The sequence below is a fragment of the Hippocampus bargibanti genome, linkage group LG01 (genome assembly GCF_051943395.1).
Source record: "Hippocampus bargibanti isolate YZ-2025 linkage group LG01, ASM5194339v1, whole genome shotgun sequence".
Lineage (NCBI taxonomy): Eukaryota > Metazoa > Chordata > Actinopteri > Syngnathiformes > Syngnathidae > Hippocampus > Hippocampus bargibanti.
The window spans coordinates 3,455,877-3,474,481 of record NC_142734.1 but is presented as its reverse complement, the minus strand read 5'-3'; the positions used below and the strand labels follow the sequence as shown (position 1 = coordinate 3,474,481).

Below are 18,605 nucleotides of genomic sequence, written 5' to 3'. Positions count from 1 at the left end.
ACATATTTATTTGATTCCCCATCTTCCTGATGTTATTGGTTACCTTTGGGAAAGAGTGCAGATGAAACGGCTCCAGTGGTTTGCGTGGAAAATCTTGACTTCGATGAAGTTGCGGAGCAGCAGCTGATGGTGAGTCGCTCACACTGGATTTGTCTGACTGACTGTCGGAGCCGTTATTTTCCTTCCTGTTTGTCTTGTCAACCTTAAAGGACAACCGGCGTCACTTTTTTTGTTTTTTAACTGACATCAGAAAAACGTTTGATAGCATCTAAAATACCCAAAACACGCAGTATGATATTTTTATTCAAATGAAAAACACCAATAAAAATGACTTAAAGTGTCCAATATCTGCAAAAAAACTGAGCTGCGAATTGGGCATTTTCAGAAAGCCCCGCCCCCATTTTGTGACGTCACGCCAAGACGTGTTGCATTGCTTGAGAATCAAAACAATGGCTTCAGATTCGGAGAATATGCTTTCTTGTTACACCTCCAGTTATGAATATGATGCAAATAGTTCTGAATAGGAAAGTATACATGTTTGCAATCGATTAAACAATTTATTCCATGCCATTTTGAGGCAACATTGGGGAGAAACGATCACCAGAAAAGAGGCACAAAATGGCGACCTCCTGTGGCCATCTCCGTTTCCACAGGCTGATAAATTGCTTATATGGAGCTTGGATACCCTCTTCTGGCGGCTTTTGGGTGCAACACAAGGTTTTCAGACCAAACAATACAGCAAAATACATTGACGTGATGGAAGGACTGCTACAATGTGTCTTTTTTTTTCGGTCAGGGGGCGTTCCTTTAGTGACGTCACGTACGGACTCGTCACCAACTCAAAAGCAAGACTTCCGGAATATTCAGCGCGAGTCTTAAAACGTCAAATATAGCTATATGCCGTGGAATCTTTGCCATATACGCTCAGTAGAAGTCATTTGAAGTGATTTTACAAATTATGGACACAACTTGTCCGGCGGTGTCGGTTGTCCTTTAAATAAACAGCATCTGTATCTGTTATCTTTCAGCTTCTACCTACTGTGTTTTTTTCTTCTTTCAATTTTAATTTTCACAGTCGTGCTTTACGTGTTTATGCGTACAATCAATCAAGAAAACAATCAATCTGTTAGTGAAGAAAGCTCCGGAAAAAAATAACATTTAATTGAGTGTTTCACCTTTCTGAACTTGCGAATTGAAGCATACTCAGCTGCAGTCGGTTCTTGAATGGCCGGAGAGTTGATTGAGGACGGGGAAGACTTGTTAACCCCGCTCACCCCATTATTTTTGCCTGCCATTGTTTCGTTAATGGTGCCATTCCCTCTGCCGCACTGTTAAGAAAAGACAAATACAATCGCAAACAGTTGAGTGCATGTTCAATTCTGACTATACGTTCCAGGAAAAGCTCCAACATATTCAACTTGATTAAAAACCATGATTTCATTATGTCATAGTTTTACCGGTGAAATACTACTTCTCCTTTTGGAGAAGTAGTATTATTAGAAGTAGAAGTAGTACAATTGCACTATGTACAGTGGGGCCTTGGCTTACGAACCTACTTGGTTCCCAGACAGAGCCTGTAAGACGAAAAGTGTGTATCCCAAAAAATAATTTCCCATAGGAAACCATTAAAATGAGAATAATCCGTTCCCAGGTCCCCATAAAACATAATTTTCTACTTTCTAATTTTCTAAGCTACACAAAATAAACCTTATTTTATGGATAATAAATATGCTATGGTATTATAATTAAAGAAATAAACTGTACTGTACAATAAAGTCATTTTATTTACCTTTGTGATGGGCGGTAATGGCTTGATGGAATGGAGTGTCCGGTTTCCTCAGCATTAAACACTTGATGAGGAACGTAACCTTCTTTCACCATCTTGAGGAATGGTGCTTTTCTTATAGATGCTTTCTCTGCGATAATTGTATCTAGTTCTTCATCAATTGTGATCTGTTTAGCTGGGTTGATAGCTTTTTGCATCAAGTGTACAGATGACACCGGTTATTTGTGGAGCCTGATTAATGGGATATTTTAACCTTCCAGTCTACACTCTGCTTTTGAATTATAAAAGTTCAAACGAGTCTAAATTTCACTGTTTTCGATCCATTTTCTATTATTTTTTTTATGTTTTTTCTTTTATTTTTCACTTTTGTTTTTTGGTTTAAAACTCTGTCATCTCCCTTTCGTGTGTGTGTGTGTGTGTTTTCTCTCACTCTCTGTCTGTCTGCCTGTCTCTTTAATGTTTACCCCCCCCCCCCCCACTGCGAGGTTCTAGAACACGTGGCTTTAACTGAAGACGCCATTTTGTTTTTTTGGAGAACTGCCTCACTCTCCCTCTGTCTGTAACCCTATCCCCCACTGCTGTGTTCCTGACCAATCACGTGGCTCTAACCGAAGACTGGGGGCGGGGAATAGAGGACCAAAACAAGCCGGCAGCCATTTTGTTGTTCGGAGAAAGGGCTAGTTCGTGAACGACACATGGGTCATTGTGGCAGCTCTGTGTGTATCCCGAAAAGTAGTTCGTATGCCAAGGTAAAATTTTCATACATTTCACGTTCATAAACTGAAAAGTTCGTCATCCAAGGGGTTCGTAAACCGAGATCGCACTGTACATACGTTTCCATTGCCATTGCGGGCTCCGTTGGCCTGAGCAGGTGGGCTCTGTGTGACCCTGACTGAAGTTGGAGTCTTCGTTGACGTTAGTGGCGGCGCTACATGAGCTTTGGAGCCAGCATCCCCTTCACGGACACTGACGTTTTCATAAAGTCCGTCGTCCAATCCGTGCGTTGGCGTGGGATTATTCCGCAGGCCCACCTCAGTGTAAGTGTGCTCTCTGGTCTCCCCCGCTCCCCTAACGTCCCCTTCCCCCCCTTGGCCGGATCCCAAAGGGGTAGTGGGGATCTGCGGAAGCTGGCGCCCCTGGGATGACCTCAGGTCCGTCTGGGAGCGTCGACTGTGGAGAAGCAGGAGGTCCATGCTAGCTGGGCGGCTTTTACTAACTGCTGATGAACAAGAGACCCCATGAAGGAGAAAAGGAGGTCAATTATGAAGAAGTCAGTTCATAGTGGATTGTCACATTGATTAGAAATCACTTACAGCTTCCGTTGCAGGGAAAGCGATTGATCTCATGCAACGTGGTGTCTGATTTGCTCATGGGGTTCAGTTTGGGATGTCGAAGAGTACCCTGCTGTCAATCACAATAGGAGCGCTTTCTTTCAAAGCTATTTATGTCGAGATGGATGACATATAGCAAAATGAATAATATGCCTGACCATGTTTACAGATGTGCCTTTCTCTCCAGCTGTTGGATGCTTGCTCTTGCTTTTTCTGATAAAGAAACAAAGTGAAGAAAGTTAAAGGGAATCACTGGATAAAGTTGACATACAGTGCAGCGAATAGGGTAGAAAACATCAAAATCCGTGCGCCGACCTCCTCCCTGCTGCACGAGGACACGTGGGATAAGCTATAGCGCCCCCTTCGACCCTTGTAAGGACAAAGCAGATCACAAAATGGATGGGTGGATAAAATACATTAATAACCCAACCCAGTGGGAGGCAATAATAACCCGGAATAACTCAAACAGATAGAAAGCTAGCTAGCTAGCTAATAGCTATCTAATTGATAGCTCGCTGACTAAATAGCTAATAGATAACTATCTAGAGAGGCAGATAGCTAATAGACAGCAAATAGATAGCTAGCTCGGTCCCCAGCTAGATAGCCAGCTGGATAGCTAATAGAGAGTAAATCGAGAACAAATAGAGAGCAAATAGAGAGCAAATAGATAGCTAGCTAGGTAGCCAGATACAGATACATAATACATTCACTCTTTTTATACTCTTTTTAATAGGGTGATTTTATTTTCCTATACTTTGGCATACCAACTTATTCTAAAAGAGTTTGACAGTCATTGTGAATCTTTGGAGGCGATAGCTCCAGGCAATTGTTGATATGGAGCGCATCAAAAAACCAAAAACAAAAAAAAAAGATGAGACATGAAAACAACAAAGCTCACGATGCAGATAAGGATGTTTTACCACACCTCCGCATCTCACTTTTTTCACAGGAGAGTGAATCTTGTTGTTTTTCAGACATTGTTTTTCCCCCAAGCAAATATGACATTATGGATAATGCCTAATATGACTTTCAGGAGAGTTTTCTGCTAACCGGCAACATTAGAAACACTGACCTACATTTATAACTCTGTGAGTGGCCTTTCTGTGGCGAAAAGGGGTTTCCTGTCCGACTAAACCGAAGAGCTAATTTGTCTGGTCGTGTCGCCCATGATAAACATTCTTTTCCATCAATTATAAAAAAAAACCTTCTCTGTGACGACAAACTGTATGAGTCACTATGACAATTTGACAATAGCCTCCAAAAGTCATCTGGAGACGATATTTGTATCCAAGGAAAAGAAAAAAGTTTCTGAACTGGACTGCAGGCTATCTATCTGTTAGCTAGCTAGCCGGCAATCTGTTAGCTAACCAGCCGGCAATCTATTAGCTAGCTAGCTGGCAATCTATTAGCTAGCTAGCCGGAAATCTGTAAGCTAGCTAGCCAGCCGGCAATCTGTTAGCTAGCTAGCCGGCTATCTATTATCTCGCTAGCCGGCTATCTCTTATCTAGCTAGCCGGCAATCTATTAGCTAGCTAGCCGGCTATCTATTATCTCGCTAGCCGGCTATCTATTATCTAGCTAGCCGTCCTTATGATAGCATCAAAACCTGTCCCGAGATTGTCTGAAAGAGAACTTCGGAGGCCGAGTGATCAGTCTCAAGACTGATTTTGAGTGGGCACCCCATAGCCCGGACCTAAGCCCCCCAGATTTTTTTTATTTGGGGCTCTGTTAAGGACAGGGTTCACGCAGGGAAACCCAGGACCATCATGGAACTCAGGAAAGCCATCAGGGAGGAGATGAGAGCCATTACCGATTCAGTCTGTAAGAACGTCATGGACAACTTTGTGCTGCGCCTTAAGAAATGCACGGAGCGAAATGGAGGCCATCTAGAACATATGCCGTAGAACGGAGAAAAAAAAGGCCAAAGACCCTAGTCTTTTGATGTGATGTTTTAAATATAATACACTAGTTATGATCAAAGTTTCAGTTCATTCCGACAAAACGCACAGAAACGGAGCCTAATTAGAGTTGGGGCCTGTTTTTTTTTTGGTCACCCTGTATTACATATCGAGTGGACAAAAAATTAACAAATTCAGTAAAGTCTCGTTATATCGATATTCAAGGGAGTCCGAAAAAATATCGATATAACCGGGACTATCGATATATCCGACCCTGTTTGCATGTAATTTTCTCGGTGCGTGCATAGAAATAGTATCGATATAACCGGGACTATCGATATATCCGATATCGATATAACGAGACTTTACTGTAACTACTTTTCAAATTTGATGTAAAAAATAATGACCGTTAATGTGGTCTATATGGGACAATTTCAAATTTTGTTTCGGACTTTAGCAAGCATCACGGTTTCATTTGCTTTTACGGACCGAATAAAATTATGTGGTGGGCCAGATTTGGCCCCTGGGCCTTGACTTTGATACCTTTAGGTTACAAGGTGCATTACATGGTCAACGGTGACCAGAAAGAGGATGAGTGACAAAGATATACAGTGAGACCTCAACTTACAAACTTTTTGTCTTACAAACGTCAAATTTATGAAAATTAAACCTTATAATAAGCACCATTTTCATAATACACACCCACCACGGCTGGCGGAGTGATCTTCGGCGGAAGCACACGACCGAACAGCACCAGAGGTTTAGTTACCAACAGTCCTTATGGAAAGTGACTCTCCTTCCATAAGCCATCAACGACCATCCAAAAGGATAAAAAACCTGTATTTTACAGCACAGTTTATTTCTTTAGTTACAGTCGTCGTGTAAAGCGCCTCTCTTTCCAAACAGCAATTCCCTTTGACCTTCGACGTCCAATGCCATTCCATCAAGCCATAAATGACCATCACAAATTTAAATAAAGTGACTTTATGATACAATGCAGTGTATTTCTTTCATTACAATACAATATCACATTTATTATACATAGAATAAGATATGTTGTGTGTAGTTTTAAGGCTTATTTAGTTGAAAAGTATATTTTATGGAAACCCGGGAACGGATTATTCCCATTTTAATGGTTTCCTATGGTAATTTTTTTTTTAGATACACACTTTTCGCCTTACACACTCCGTCTGGGAACCAATTATGTTCGTAAGTTGAGGTCTCACTGTACTCACAGAAATACTGTGAACGTTCACCCACCTCTGACAGCCCACGCAGACGAGGACGATGAAGATGGTGACCACAAAGGCCGACGCTGCTGCGATGGCCCCCAACAGCAGCAGGTTTTTATAGGGAGGGTCCTCCAGGTTTGTCCCTTCGCTATCAGCCATGACACACGATCACTCTTACACCCACTCACTTCCACTCTCAGCTACGACTCCGCCACACAAACGTTGCGCTCAGGAAAACCTGCGGGAGGAAGAAAGACGCAGCACATGAAACAAATGTGAGAGAAGACAACATTCAGCAGAGAATAAAAATGCTTTGAGGGCTTGGTCTGCCTCCGGTTTTTTGTCATTGTCTCTTCCTTACATTTCTCTTGCTATTTTTGACTCTCACAGAGAGAATAATTAACAGAAAACAGACTCGAACAGGGCAACAAGGATGCGCTCACCGATACCTTTTTTCCCCCCTTGTAGTTAAAAAAAGATCCAACAATATTGTAATGTTCTTTTGAGTCGTCACAGCTTCTTCATGTAAGTTGAAAAATCAGAACTCACTTTGCTCCCCAGAGTCTAGCATCTCATTGGTGGACAGACCAGGACTGCTATTTTTAGATAAAAAAAAAAAGAATTACTCTAAGAGAAGTATGACATCATACTAATTGCAGCTTCAGGTACAAAGAGTGTACATGCACAAAAATGTGGTGACTACACCTTTCCACGCTCACGTTTATTTACATATCAAGCACAAAAGCACCCACCTCTGTCATGATATGCAAGGATGGTGGTGGTAGTGGACCCCCACCCCCCGAAAAAAAAAAGTTATTTAGTTGTTTTTCTATACTTCAAAATGGCACCGCAAGAGTGGCTGCCTTTACAGCAGCTCCTGCATTTTGTTTTTTTACATCTTTCTTTCCTCTTACTTTCATAACTTTGTTGCTGTGAAATGTAAATTTCTCCACTGCGAGACGAATAAAGGTACATGCAATCCAATAATAATAACAATAATAATAATAATAATAATAATAATAATAATTTTCATTTATAAGTGCCTTTCAAAATTCTCAAGGACACTCTATAGTCACAGGATATTTTTTGTGCGGGTGAGCAGCGGCAGCCACACACCAGCGTTCACTCAACCCGGAAGTAACAGACAATAACAACAAACAAAAAACTAAATAAATAATAGAACAACACAAAGACACAGAGAGTCATTCATTCTTCAGCATATTCTGTACCCACTTTGTGACATGAAGCAGTTGTAGATGAAAGAGGAGAGGATCAAAGCATCCTTTTCAGCAGTGGATCAGGGACGTCATGGTGGAATGGGCATGTCTACTACAAGCTAAAGGTCGAAAGCAAACACCCAGCTGTAGCATCCATTGATGAAGAGATTGTTTCACATCTCCTGTCCCACATAAATCCGCTTCAATTCCAAGCCGCGACAGCTCCACATACGCATCTTTCTTCTTATCGCGGGCTCATCAAGCCATGCACCCATCCAGCCGCTTTCTTTCCTTTCCCCTTACTTTCATAACTTTGCTGCTGTGAAATGTAAATTTCTCCACCGCGAGACTAATAAAGGCTAATCCAATCCTAATAATAATCATCATCATCATCATACATTTCATTTCTAAGCGCCTTTCAAAACTCTCAAGGACACTTTACAGTCACATATTTTTTTTGTACGGGTGAGCAGCGGCAGCCATTCAAATAGAAAGTTAGCTAGCTAGCTAATAGATAGTTAGCTCGCTAGTTAGATAGCAAATAGCTAGCTAGCTAGGAAGCCACCTAGATAGCTAGCTAGGTAGCCAGTTAGATAGCTCGCTAGATAGCTGGGTAGCCAACTAGAGAACTAGCTAAGATGACAGAAGTTGAAATGAGCTTGGCAACATGAAATAATTATTTTCACACAAATGTCAATTTGAATGGTGGGAAAAAAGGGAAGTGATGAAACAATGAGCGGGATGAATGGGCTGACAGGTGGAAGAAGGCCAGGTCGAAGGTCAACGCATGACTGGGATAAAAGGGAGGAGGATGAGTTAAAGGACAACCGACGCCCCCGGACAAGTTGTGTCCATAATTTGTAAAATGACTTCAACTGACTTCTACTGAGCGTATTTTACAAAGATTCCACCACATATAGCTATATTTTATGTTTTAATACTCGCGCTGAATATTCAGAAAGTCTTGTTTTCGAGTTGACGTCACGGAAGGAACGGCCCTGACCGAGAAAGCGACACACAATGCATTTTGGGTACTTTGTTTGGTATGAAAAAAAATTCGTGTTGATCCGTGTTGATGGCGAAATTAGAAGGAAAACACATAAATAACGCGATGGTGAATCGTTGTGTGTTGCACAAAGACTACTATTTGATACTAGTTGACACAAATTACCAGCAGACGAATCAGCCCATTTCCAACGGAGCTTGGGCGCTATCTCTGTCACGGTTTGCGAGGTGGTGATGGCGGGTTCGGATCCCAAAAAGCAGGCAGGAGGGAGCAGGAGGTTGTTTGACAAATTATATTAAAATAAAGACAGCAGGAACAAAATGTAAAACATCAAAATGATCTGAATGGAAAAAATACAAAGTAGCAAAAGAAAACCAAGTGTAAAAGTCCGCCAAGGTTAAACAAACACGTACACAATGCATGCTGCAACCAAGCAGCAAACAAACAATGAATCGGCACCGGATGATCGTGCCAGGTGTCTTTTTAAGTGTCATTGATTATAACGACCAGCACCTGCGAGGCTGCCGGCAGGGCTGACGTCGCTACCCGCTGGTCGCCAATTTGATCGGGACGACCAGCACCTGTGCAGGTGCAGGCGGGGCCGACAGCGCCCCCCGTTAGTCGCCAACCAGATCATGACAGTACCCCCCCTTCAAGGGGCTGCTTCCAGAAGTCCCAACAGTCTCCCAAAAGGTCCACTCGCCAGGGAACGGTCGGTGGAGCGGGCAACCGCGGCCTCTCCCGCATACGACGGGCGGCGGCCTGATGGGAACGGGACTCGGCCTGGGGTGGACGAAGACGCGGCACGGATCGTCGTGGGCGTGAGTGCGATCCCTCTCGCACGTTCACGCGACGGCGCATGGCTCTGCGTAGACGTCGACTGCCAGGCGCAGAATGGCACCCCGTACGGCCGTATGGGACCAGGTCTCGGCCGGACGCCGACGTGGGCGTGAACTGCCCGGCTCCGGGGGAACGAGACGGGTCCAGAGCCGCTCCGGGATCCAGCGGTGAGTGGGGTCTCGGACTGACATTGACGCGGACGTTGCACGGCTCGTCGTGGATGAGACTCAATCCGTCTTGCACGACGACAGCGTGGCTGGACGTGGGCGTGCAATGCCAGTCACCCAGGGTCACCCTGGACGGCCACCTGGAAGGAGGTCTCGGCCGGACGTTTACGTGGACGTTGCGGCTCGTCGAGTGACGCAATTCAAACTCGACGAGGTTTGCGCTAACGTGGACGTAGCATTGCCAGGCACAGGGTGGAAATGAGACGGGTCCGATGTACCTGCGGGATCCGATGGTTGGCCGGTCCATTCTGTCAAGTTTTGCGAGGTGGTGATGGCGGGTTCGGATCCCAAAAAGCAGGCAGGAGGGAGCCGGAGGTTGTTTGACAAATTGTATTAAAATAAAGTCAGCAGGAACAAAATGTAAAACATCAAAATGATCTGAATGGAAAAAATACAAAGTAGCAAAAGAAAACCAAGTGTAAAAGTCCGCCAAGGTTAAACAAACACGTACACAATGCATGCTGCAACCAAGCAGCAAACAAACAATGAATCGGCACCGGATGATCGTGCCAGGTGTCTTTTTAAGTGTCATTGATTATAACGACCAGCACCTGCGAGGCTGCCGGCAGGGCTGACGTCGCTACCCGCTGGTCGCCAATTTGATCGGGACGACCAGCACCTGTGCAGGTGCAGGCGGGGCCGACAGCGCCCCCCCGTTAGTCGCCAACCAGATCATGACAGTCTCTTGCATTTTCTGGGACACTACATTGCTGTCATTGACAGCTCAAATTGATATGGGAGGACTCCTTTAATCAATTGCAAACATTTATGCTTTCCTCTTCAGAACTATAATAATAATAATAATAATACAGTAAAGTCTCGTTATATCGATATTCAAGGGAGTCCGAAAAAATATCGATATAACCGGGACTATCGATATATCCGACCCTGTTTGCATGTAATTTTCGCCGTGCGTGCCTAGAAATAGCATCGATATAACCGGGACTATCGATATATCCGATATCGATATAACGAGACTTTACTGTAATAATATTTGAATCATATTCATAACTGGATGAGTAATAAGAAAGCATCGTCTCCAAATCTGAAGCTATTGTTTTGATTCTAGAGCGAGGCAAAGACGTCCTTGCGTGACGTCACGAACAAGGGGGCGGGACTTTCTGAAACTCGCAATTTCCGGGGTCATTTTGAAGTAGTTTTGGGACACTTTAACTCATTTTTATTTGTGTTTTGCATTTGACTAAAAATATCAGCCTGCGTGTTTTAGATGCTATAAAACGTTTTTCTGATGTCAGTTAGGAAACAAAAAAAAACGTGTCGGTTGTTGTTTAACTGAGGCAACACTGGCAGGGTTGGAGCTGACGACAGACAGATGAAGATGAAGACAGCGAGGGAAAGAGTGGGGGAGCCTTGCGAGAATGTGCCAGGAGCGCAGGGAGGGGAGGAAAAAGGATGCGGCAACGAGAAGGAGGTCACCAGCGGTCCGTCTCATCTGCTTGCATTTCGTCAGCGCCCTTTGAAAAATTCAGATGAGAATATACAAGAGCGGAACGCCAGCGTGCAGTATGTGAACCTCACAAGTGGTGAAACGAGCCTGGAGGAGGAGGAGGAGAGGCGCTATCTGCATGACGCCTCTGCAAACGCGCTGCCATTTAAGGTGCGACAATTTTCATTGCGGCATCTGTCTTTATTTCACAGCACCGTATGAGAAGCCAATGGCGGCGTTCATATTCGGGAGAGCAATGACTGACTGGAATAAAGAGGCGAACGGTGACGATGAAGACTGAGGACGGTTATGAGGTCAAATTGAGAGCCACAAATGCGTGTTGACGCATGCATGCAAGAGACACAGAAAGCCTTATGAGATGTCAGAAGAAAATGGCCGTCCATGTTTGTTTGTAAACATTTTATGGTGGTGTTGCCAACTTCGGAAACCAGAAAAGCCTCGTAATACGCCGGGGTCCAGGTTACTTGCGTGCATGCGCAGTAAGTTGTCTAGCTATCCGCTTGTTAGCATTTTTTTTTAATCATTTCGGCGTACTACAACTTTTATACGAGAATTGTAAGCATTTATACGAGCAGCTGTTAGCAAAGGTTGACAGGCATGAAACTCAAACTTGGGTCATTTTCACCTTTTCTTGAGTGAAGTTCAACTCCTAGAAATGGTTGGTAGTATTCCTCACGAAACGACTGTCGTTTTATTTTACTTTTCACACTTTGTTAAATTTTCTCCAGGAGATGCCATTAAAGGACAATGATAAAAACAACACTAACTCTTGAGTCTCGATTCCAGGAATGAGCTGTCACTGTCACGGTTTGTGAGGTGGTGATGGCGGTGGACCCCACAAAAGCAGGCAGGAGGGAATAGCAGGGTGTATTCGTCAAATTGTATTAAAATAGAGTCAGCAGAAACATAATCTCAAACATCAAAGTCATCTGAACAAAAAAGTACAAAGTATCAAAGAAAACCATGAGTAAAAAATCTGGCGAGATAAAACAAACCTGACAAGGTAAAGCAAACACATACAATGACCGGACACCGAATTGACGTGCCGGGAGTCCTTTTAACTGCCACTGATTGGAACGAACAACACCTGTGCAGCTGCAGGCGGGGCTGACAGCGCCACCCGTTGGTCGCCAACCAGAACGTGACAGTCACTCTAGATTCCAGGAAAGACATTTTCAGTACAATAAAAAACAAACAACAATTCATAATAAACCTTATGAGTGGTTCATTAACCGTTTATGAGTTGAAAAAGATGGTGATGTAAGCTACTTTTTTAAGTTAGAAGCAAGTGGATTGTCTTGAATGATTAATTTAAAATACGGAGTCGGTATAAAAGCAACTCATTTAATACAAAGTGTGTGTATGCGTCTATGTATAGTTCTTTCTGGTTACAGTACATGCATAACGTACATTGACATTGATTGTGTTTTTTCATCCAATTGCAGAATGTAAATTGGGCTCACTTGTAACCTGTCTGGAAGTGTCATGCAATATGAGCGTGACTAAATTATGGACTATACTGTATGTTACATAAAACTGCACTTTAGTCATTGTAACGCTATTTTGGTTCATTCAAAGATCTTATTTATTTCTGCCATTGTAGGGGGGGGGGGGGGTCTTTCAAAAATGAATTAATAGGGTGATTCTATGTACACATCCTTAAACAACTATTGTCACTTTGAATAGCCACACTGTTACAGTGATACCTCATCTTACAAACGCTTTCGCTCACGAACTTTTCACTTTACGAACATTAAATTCACGAAAATATAATCTTGGCAGACAAACTAGTTTTCGGCGGATGAAGACCAAACAACACAGTCGAACATCTGGCTGGCGGTCTAGTTTTCGTCACCTCCTCTCTTTGAGTGCAGACATGGTTTGTTATCGAATGGAGTACTTTTGCTAATATGGGACCGAAAAAGACCCCACCACAGGCTAGTGTTAAGCCGAAGAGGACACACAAGAAAATTACGGTCGAGCAGAATAAGGAGATCATCAAAAAACACGAATGAGGTGTGCGTTTGTGTGACTTAGTACCAGTATGCTAAGTCGACCATTGCTACGTGTGGCTAAGGGTGTTTCTGTGTGTTCTAAGCAACGGTCTCATGCAATAGAAGAGGTTGAAAAACGTATGTTGATTTGGATTAACGAAAAGCAGCGAGCAAGGGACAGTGTGAGAGAGGGTATTAACGGCGAGAAAGCACGGCAACTTCACTCGGATATCATATACATAAAATAAGGTCTATTTTGTGTAGTTTTAAGGCTTATTTAGTAGAAAATTGTGTTTTATGGGGACCTGGGAACTGATTATTTTCATCTTTAATTGTTTCTTATGGGAAATAAATGTTCGGCACCTATTAGCTAACTGACCGGCTAACTAGCTATCTGGCTGGCTATCTATTAGTTGTATATCTAGTTGTCTAGCTGGCTATCAATTGGCTATCTATTTACTACCTATTAGCTAAGTGGCCAGCTAGCTAGCTTTTTAGCTGGCTATCTATTAGTAATGTAGCTGGCTGTCTAGCTGGCTATTTATCAGCTAGATAGCTTTCTATCTTTACTTCCGGGTTGATTGAACGCTGGCACGTGTGGCTGCCGCTGCTATCGCGCAGAAAAACTTATCCTGTAACTGTAAAGGGACCAGGCTGAGGTATCACTATATTTTGAATACCTACACTTTTGTATTCTTTCACTTTTTGTTTGATTGTTACCTCCCACTTCTAGATAGTTTTTAGCTGACATGCTCTTTTAAACAATATCACCAGTAGCTGATTGGTTAATTTGAAATTATGTCACACCCCTGAATGTAAACCAACCTTGAGGAGGGAAGGTGCTTAATCTTGCTCTTCCCCGCTGCCCATAAAGAAACATGTTTTTGTACCGTCCTCAAGATTAAAGAATGTTTTGTCTTTTACTTTTGATTACTGCTCGTTTCTTCCATCAATACGTAATCATCCCGTTCAAACCCAATAGTTATCTTGTAAAAAAAAACAAGTAAAATCCACTGATTGCAACTCTCACAAGACGACATTTGGCAGTGCTTCAGCGGTTTCGGTGAGGCAGAAAAAACTGTTCGTCTTATCTGTCCCCGACCCCAATCGTGAACCTGCAAAGTCCACCAAAGGAAAACTCTTGCGTTGATCTATTTTTAGAACCTCCTCGTATTTGGATATTTCATTCGTTTGCCTCATCCTACATCGCAAAGCGTAAAAAGGATCCCAAAAGTTTGCTCGATAAAGTGTGCGCGTATGCGCATTTTCACTGGCAGGCAAGTGCGGAACGTACTAATAACATCAATTACGCATGAAGGCGGATGATACTGATGAGAAAACCGCCCCATGATGCAGAATTAGAGCTCGGTGGGGAGTTGCGGGTGAACAGAATATGTTGGTTGGAGAAGAATTAAATACGATTTGTTGTCCAGTTCTTTGAATGTCGACGGGACAGTTTCATTGAGGTACAGTGATACCTCATCTTACAAATTAGTTCCCAGAAAGTGTGTGTAAGGCAAAGTTTGCCTGCCAAACATTTATTTCCCATAAGAAACCATTACAAATGAGAATAATACGATTCCAGGTCCCAATAAAACACAATTTTCTACTAAATAAGCCTTAAAACTACACAAAATATACCTTATTTTATGTATAATGAATGTGCTATTGTATTGTAATTAAAGAAATAAATTGTTCTGAATAATAAAGTCCTTTTATTTACCTTTGTGATGGTATTTGATCTAGTTGCCTCTTGATGATATCTGAGTGAAGTTGCTGTGCTTTCTCTGCGATAATACCCTCACTCACACGGTCTCTTGCTAGCTGCTTTTCGTTAATCCAAATCAACAGAAGATTTTCAACGTCTTTTATTGCCTGAGACCATTGCTTAGACAACACAGAAACACCCTTAGCTACACGCAACAATGGTCAACTTAGCATACTGGTACCAGGACGCTAAGTCACACTTCTGCTCGACCGTAATTTGGCTTTGTGTCCTCTTCAACTGAACGCGAGCCTGTAGTGGGGTCTTTTTCAGTCCCATAACAGCAACAGTACTCCACTCGATAGCAAACCACTTCTGCACTCAAAGGGGGTGTGCAAAACTAGTCCTACTGTTCGACCTGTGTGGTTTAGTGTTCATCGGCGGAAAACGACTCCGTCAGCCACCGTGGCTCTGCGTGGTTTGGTTCGTCCACCGAAAACTAGTTCGTCTACTAAGATTATACAGTAAAGTCTCGTTATATCGATATTCAAGGGAGTCCGAAAAAAAATATTGATATAACCGGGACTATCGATATATCCGACCCTGTTTGCATGTAATTTTCTCCATGCGTGTATAGAAATAGTATCGATATAACCGGGACTATCGATATATCCGATATCGATATAACGAGACTTTACTGTATTCTCGTGAATTTAATGTTTGTAAGGTGAAACGTTCGTGAGCTAAAGCGTTCGTAAACCGAGGTATCACTGTATTTTGCGAGCCTTCACTACTGATTATTAGCAGCCATGACTCGATTTTCCATTTTCCTCTCGCTTGACTCATCTCAATTAACCAGAAGGAGTTAGAAGCAACACTCAGGAATTAAGATGAATTCTTATGGGATTGGGGAGCTTTCTTTCTCCCTTTTTCTTGTTTGTGGTACATTTCCGCATGAGCTTCCCTCTAATTACTTTAATGACGGCGTCGCTGGAAGCTCATTTTCACAATTGTGGTTTATTTTCAAACCCGTTCTGGTGTTCAATGAGGAATACAATGTTTTTCACGAGATTCCGTATACATCAGTGGTGGGCCGTCATGGCCTGCAATACATTCTCTGCTGGCCTAAAAATATCTGAATCACAGACTAATGTAAATTATATTTTGTCCATGAATTCTTAATTAATAATTCCAAATTGTCTTTCAGCTACCTTTCATTGCTTTTCCCCTGTTGTGCTGCTTCCAGATGTGTGCTTTTCGGACTTAAGCATTTAACCGAAGCATTAACAGAAGGTCCCGCCCCCTTGTTCGTGACGTCACGCCAAGACGTCTCTCGTTGCTCGAGAATCAAAACAATGGCTTCAGATTCGGAGAAGATGTTTTCTTGTTACTCATCCAGTTATGAATATGATTCAAATAGTTCTGAAGAGGAAAGCATAAATGTTTGCAATCGATTAAAGAAGTCCTTCCGTGTCATTATGAGGCGTCCGGACTGAAATGTAGCGTCCCGGAAAATGCACAAGATGGCGCCCAAGCTCTGTTGGAAATGGGCTGATTTGTCTGCTGGAAATTTGTGTCAGCTAGTATCAAATAGTAGTCATGGTGCAACACGCAACGATTCACCATCGCGTTATTTATGTGTTTTCCTTCTAATTTCGCCATCAACACTGATCAACATGAAGTTTTCAGACCAAACAAAGTACCCAAAATGCATTGTGTGTCGCTTTCTCGGTCAGGGGCGTTCCTTCAGTGACGTAACGTACGGACTCGTCACCAACTCAAAAACAAGACTTTCTGAATATTCAGCGCGAGTCTTAAAGTGTAAAATATAGCTATATGCCGTGGAATCTTTGTAAAATACGCTCAGTAGAAGTCATTTGAAGTGATGTTACAAATTATGGACACAACTTGTCCGGAGGCGTCGGTTGTCCTTTAAGTGTTATACAGCCCGACCCCAATCGTGAACCTGCAAAGTCCACCAAAGGAAAACTCTTGCGTTGATCTATTTTTAGAACCTCCTCGTATTTGGATATTTCATTCGTTTGCCTCATCCTACATCGCAAAGCGTAAAAAGGATCCCAAAAGTTTGCTCGATAAAGTGTGTGCGTATGCGCATTTTCACTGGCAGGCAAGTGCGGAACGTACTAATAACATCAATTACGCATGAAGGCGGATGATACTGATGAGAAAACCGCCCCATGATGCAGAATTAGAGCTCGGTGGGGAGTTGCGGGTGAACAGAATATGTTGGTTGGAGAAGAATTAAATACGATTTGTTGTCCAGTTCTTTGAATGTCGAAGGGACAGTTTCATTGAGGTACAGTGATACCTCATCTTACAAACTTAATTAGTTCCCAGAAAGTGTGTGTAAGGCAAAGTTTGCCTGCCAAACATTTATTTCCCATAAGAAACCATTACAAATGAGAATAATACGATTCCAGGTCCCCATAAAACACAATTTTCTACTAAATAAGCCTTAAAACTACACAAAATATACCTTATTTTATGTATAATGAATGTGCTATTGTATTGTAATTAAAGAAATAAATTGTTCTGAATAATAAAGTCCTTTTATTTACCTTTGTGATGGTATTTGATCTAGTTGCCTCTTGATGATATCTGAGTGAAGTTGCTGTGCTTTCTCTGCGATAATACCCTCACTCACACGGTCTCTTGCTAGCTGCTTTTCGTTAATCCAAATCAACAGAATATTTTCAACGTCTTTTATTGCCTGAGACCATTGCTTAGACAACACAGAAACACCCTTAGCCACACGCAACAATGGTCAACTTAGCATACTGGTACCAGGACGCTAAGTCACACTTCTGCTCGACCATAATTTGGCTTTGTGTCCTCTTCAACTGAACGCGAGCCTGTAGTGGGGTCTTTTTCGGTCCCATAACAGCAACAGTACTCCACTCGATAGCAAACCACTTCTGCACTCAAAGGGGTGTGTGCAAAACTAGTCCTGCTGTTCGACCTGTGTGGTTTAGTGTTCATCGGCGGAAAATGAGTCCGCCAGCCACCGTGGCTCTGCGTGGTTTGGTTCGTCCACCGAAAACTAGTTCGTCTACTAAGATTATATTCTCGTGAATTTAATGTTTGTAAGGCGAAACGTTCGTGAGCTAAAGCGTTCGTAAACCGAGGTATCACTGTATTTTGCGAGCCTTCACTACTGCTTATTAGCAGCCAAGACTCCATTTTCCATTTTTCTCTCGCTTGACTCATCTTAATTAACCAGAAGGAGTTAGAAGCAACACTCAGGAATTAAGATGAATTCTTATGGGATTGGGGAGCTTTCTTTCTCCCTTTTTCTTGTTTGTGGTACATTTCCGCATGAGCTTCCCTCTAATTACTTTAATGACGGCGTCGCTGGAAGCTCATTTTCACAATTGTGGTTTATTTTCAAACCCGTTCTGGTGTTCAATGAGGAATACAATGTTTTTCACGAGATTCCGTATACATCAGTGGTGGGCCGTCATGGCCTGCAATAAATTCTCTGCTGGCCTAAAAATATCTGAATCACAGACTAATGTAAATTATATTTTGTCCATGAATTCTTAATTAATAATTCCAAATTGTCTTTCAGCTACCTTTCATTGCTTTTCCCCTGTTGTGCTGCTTCCAGATGTGTGATTTTCGGACTTAAGCATTTAACCGAAGCATTAACAGAAGGTCCCGCCCCCTTGTTCGTGACGTCACGCCAAGACGTCTCTCGTTGCTCGAGAATCAAAACAATGGCTTCAGATTCGGAGAAGATGTTTTCTTGTTACTCATCCAGTTATAAATATGATTCAAATAGTTCTGAAGAGGAAAGCATAAATGTTTGCAATTGATTAAAGAAGACTTTCCGTGTCATTTTGAGGCGTCTGGACTGAAATGTAGCGTCCCGGAAAATGCA

The 18,605-nt window shown here is 42.6% G+C and overlaps 1 protein-coding gene across 5 annotated transcripts in view; it reads right to left on the bottom strand.

The window, feature by feature from the left end:
- LOC148902766 (uncharacterized) overlaps positions 1–18,605 on the bottom strand; it is a 49,776-nt gene that overhangs the window by 12,372 nt on the left and 18,799 nt on the right. The window contains exons 2-7 of one of the 5 annotated variants that reach the window (XM_088990564.1): positions 6,276–6,485; positions 3,276–3,330; positions 3,100–3,190; positions 2,620–3,005; positions 1,176–1,328; positions 44–202 (exon numbers count right to left, since the gene is read on the bottom strand). In XM_088990564.1, coding sequence (XP_088846690.1) covers positions 44–202; positions 1,176–1,328; positions 2,620–3,005; positions 3,100–3,190; positions 3,276–3,330; positions 6,276–6,406 — 975 coding nt within the window. In that variant the 5' untranslated portion in view covers positions 6,407–6,485. The remainder of the gene's footprint in view (positions 1–43; positions 203–1,175; positions 1,329–2,619; positions 3,006–3,099; positions 3,191–3,275; positions 3,331–6,275; positions 6,486–18,605) is intronic. The other 4 variants (XM_088990574.1, XM_088990582.1, XM_088990591.1 and 1 more) reach the window with 4 other exon arrangements.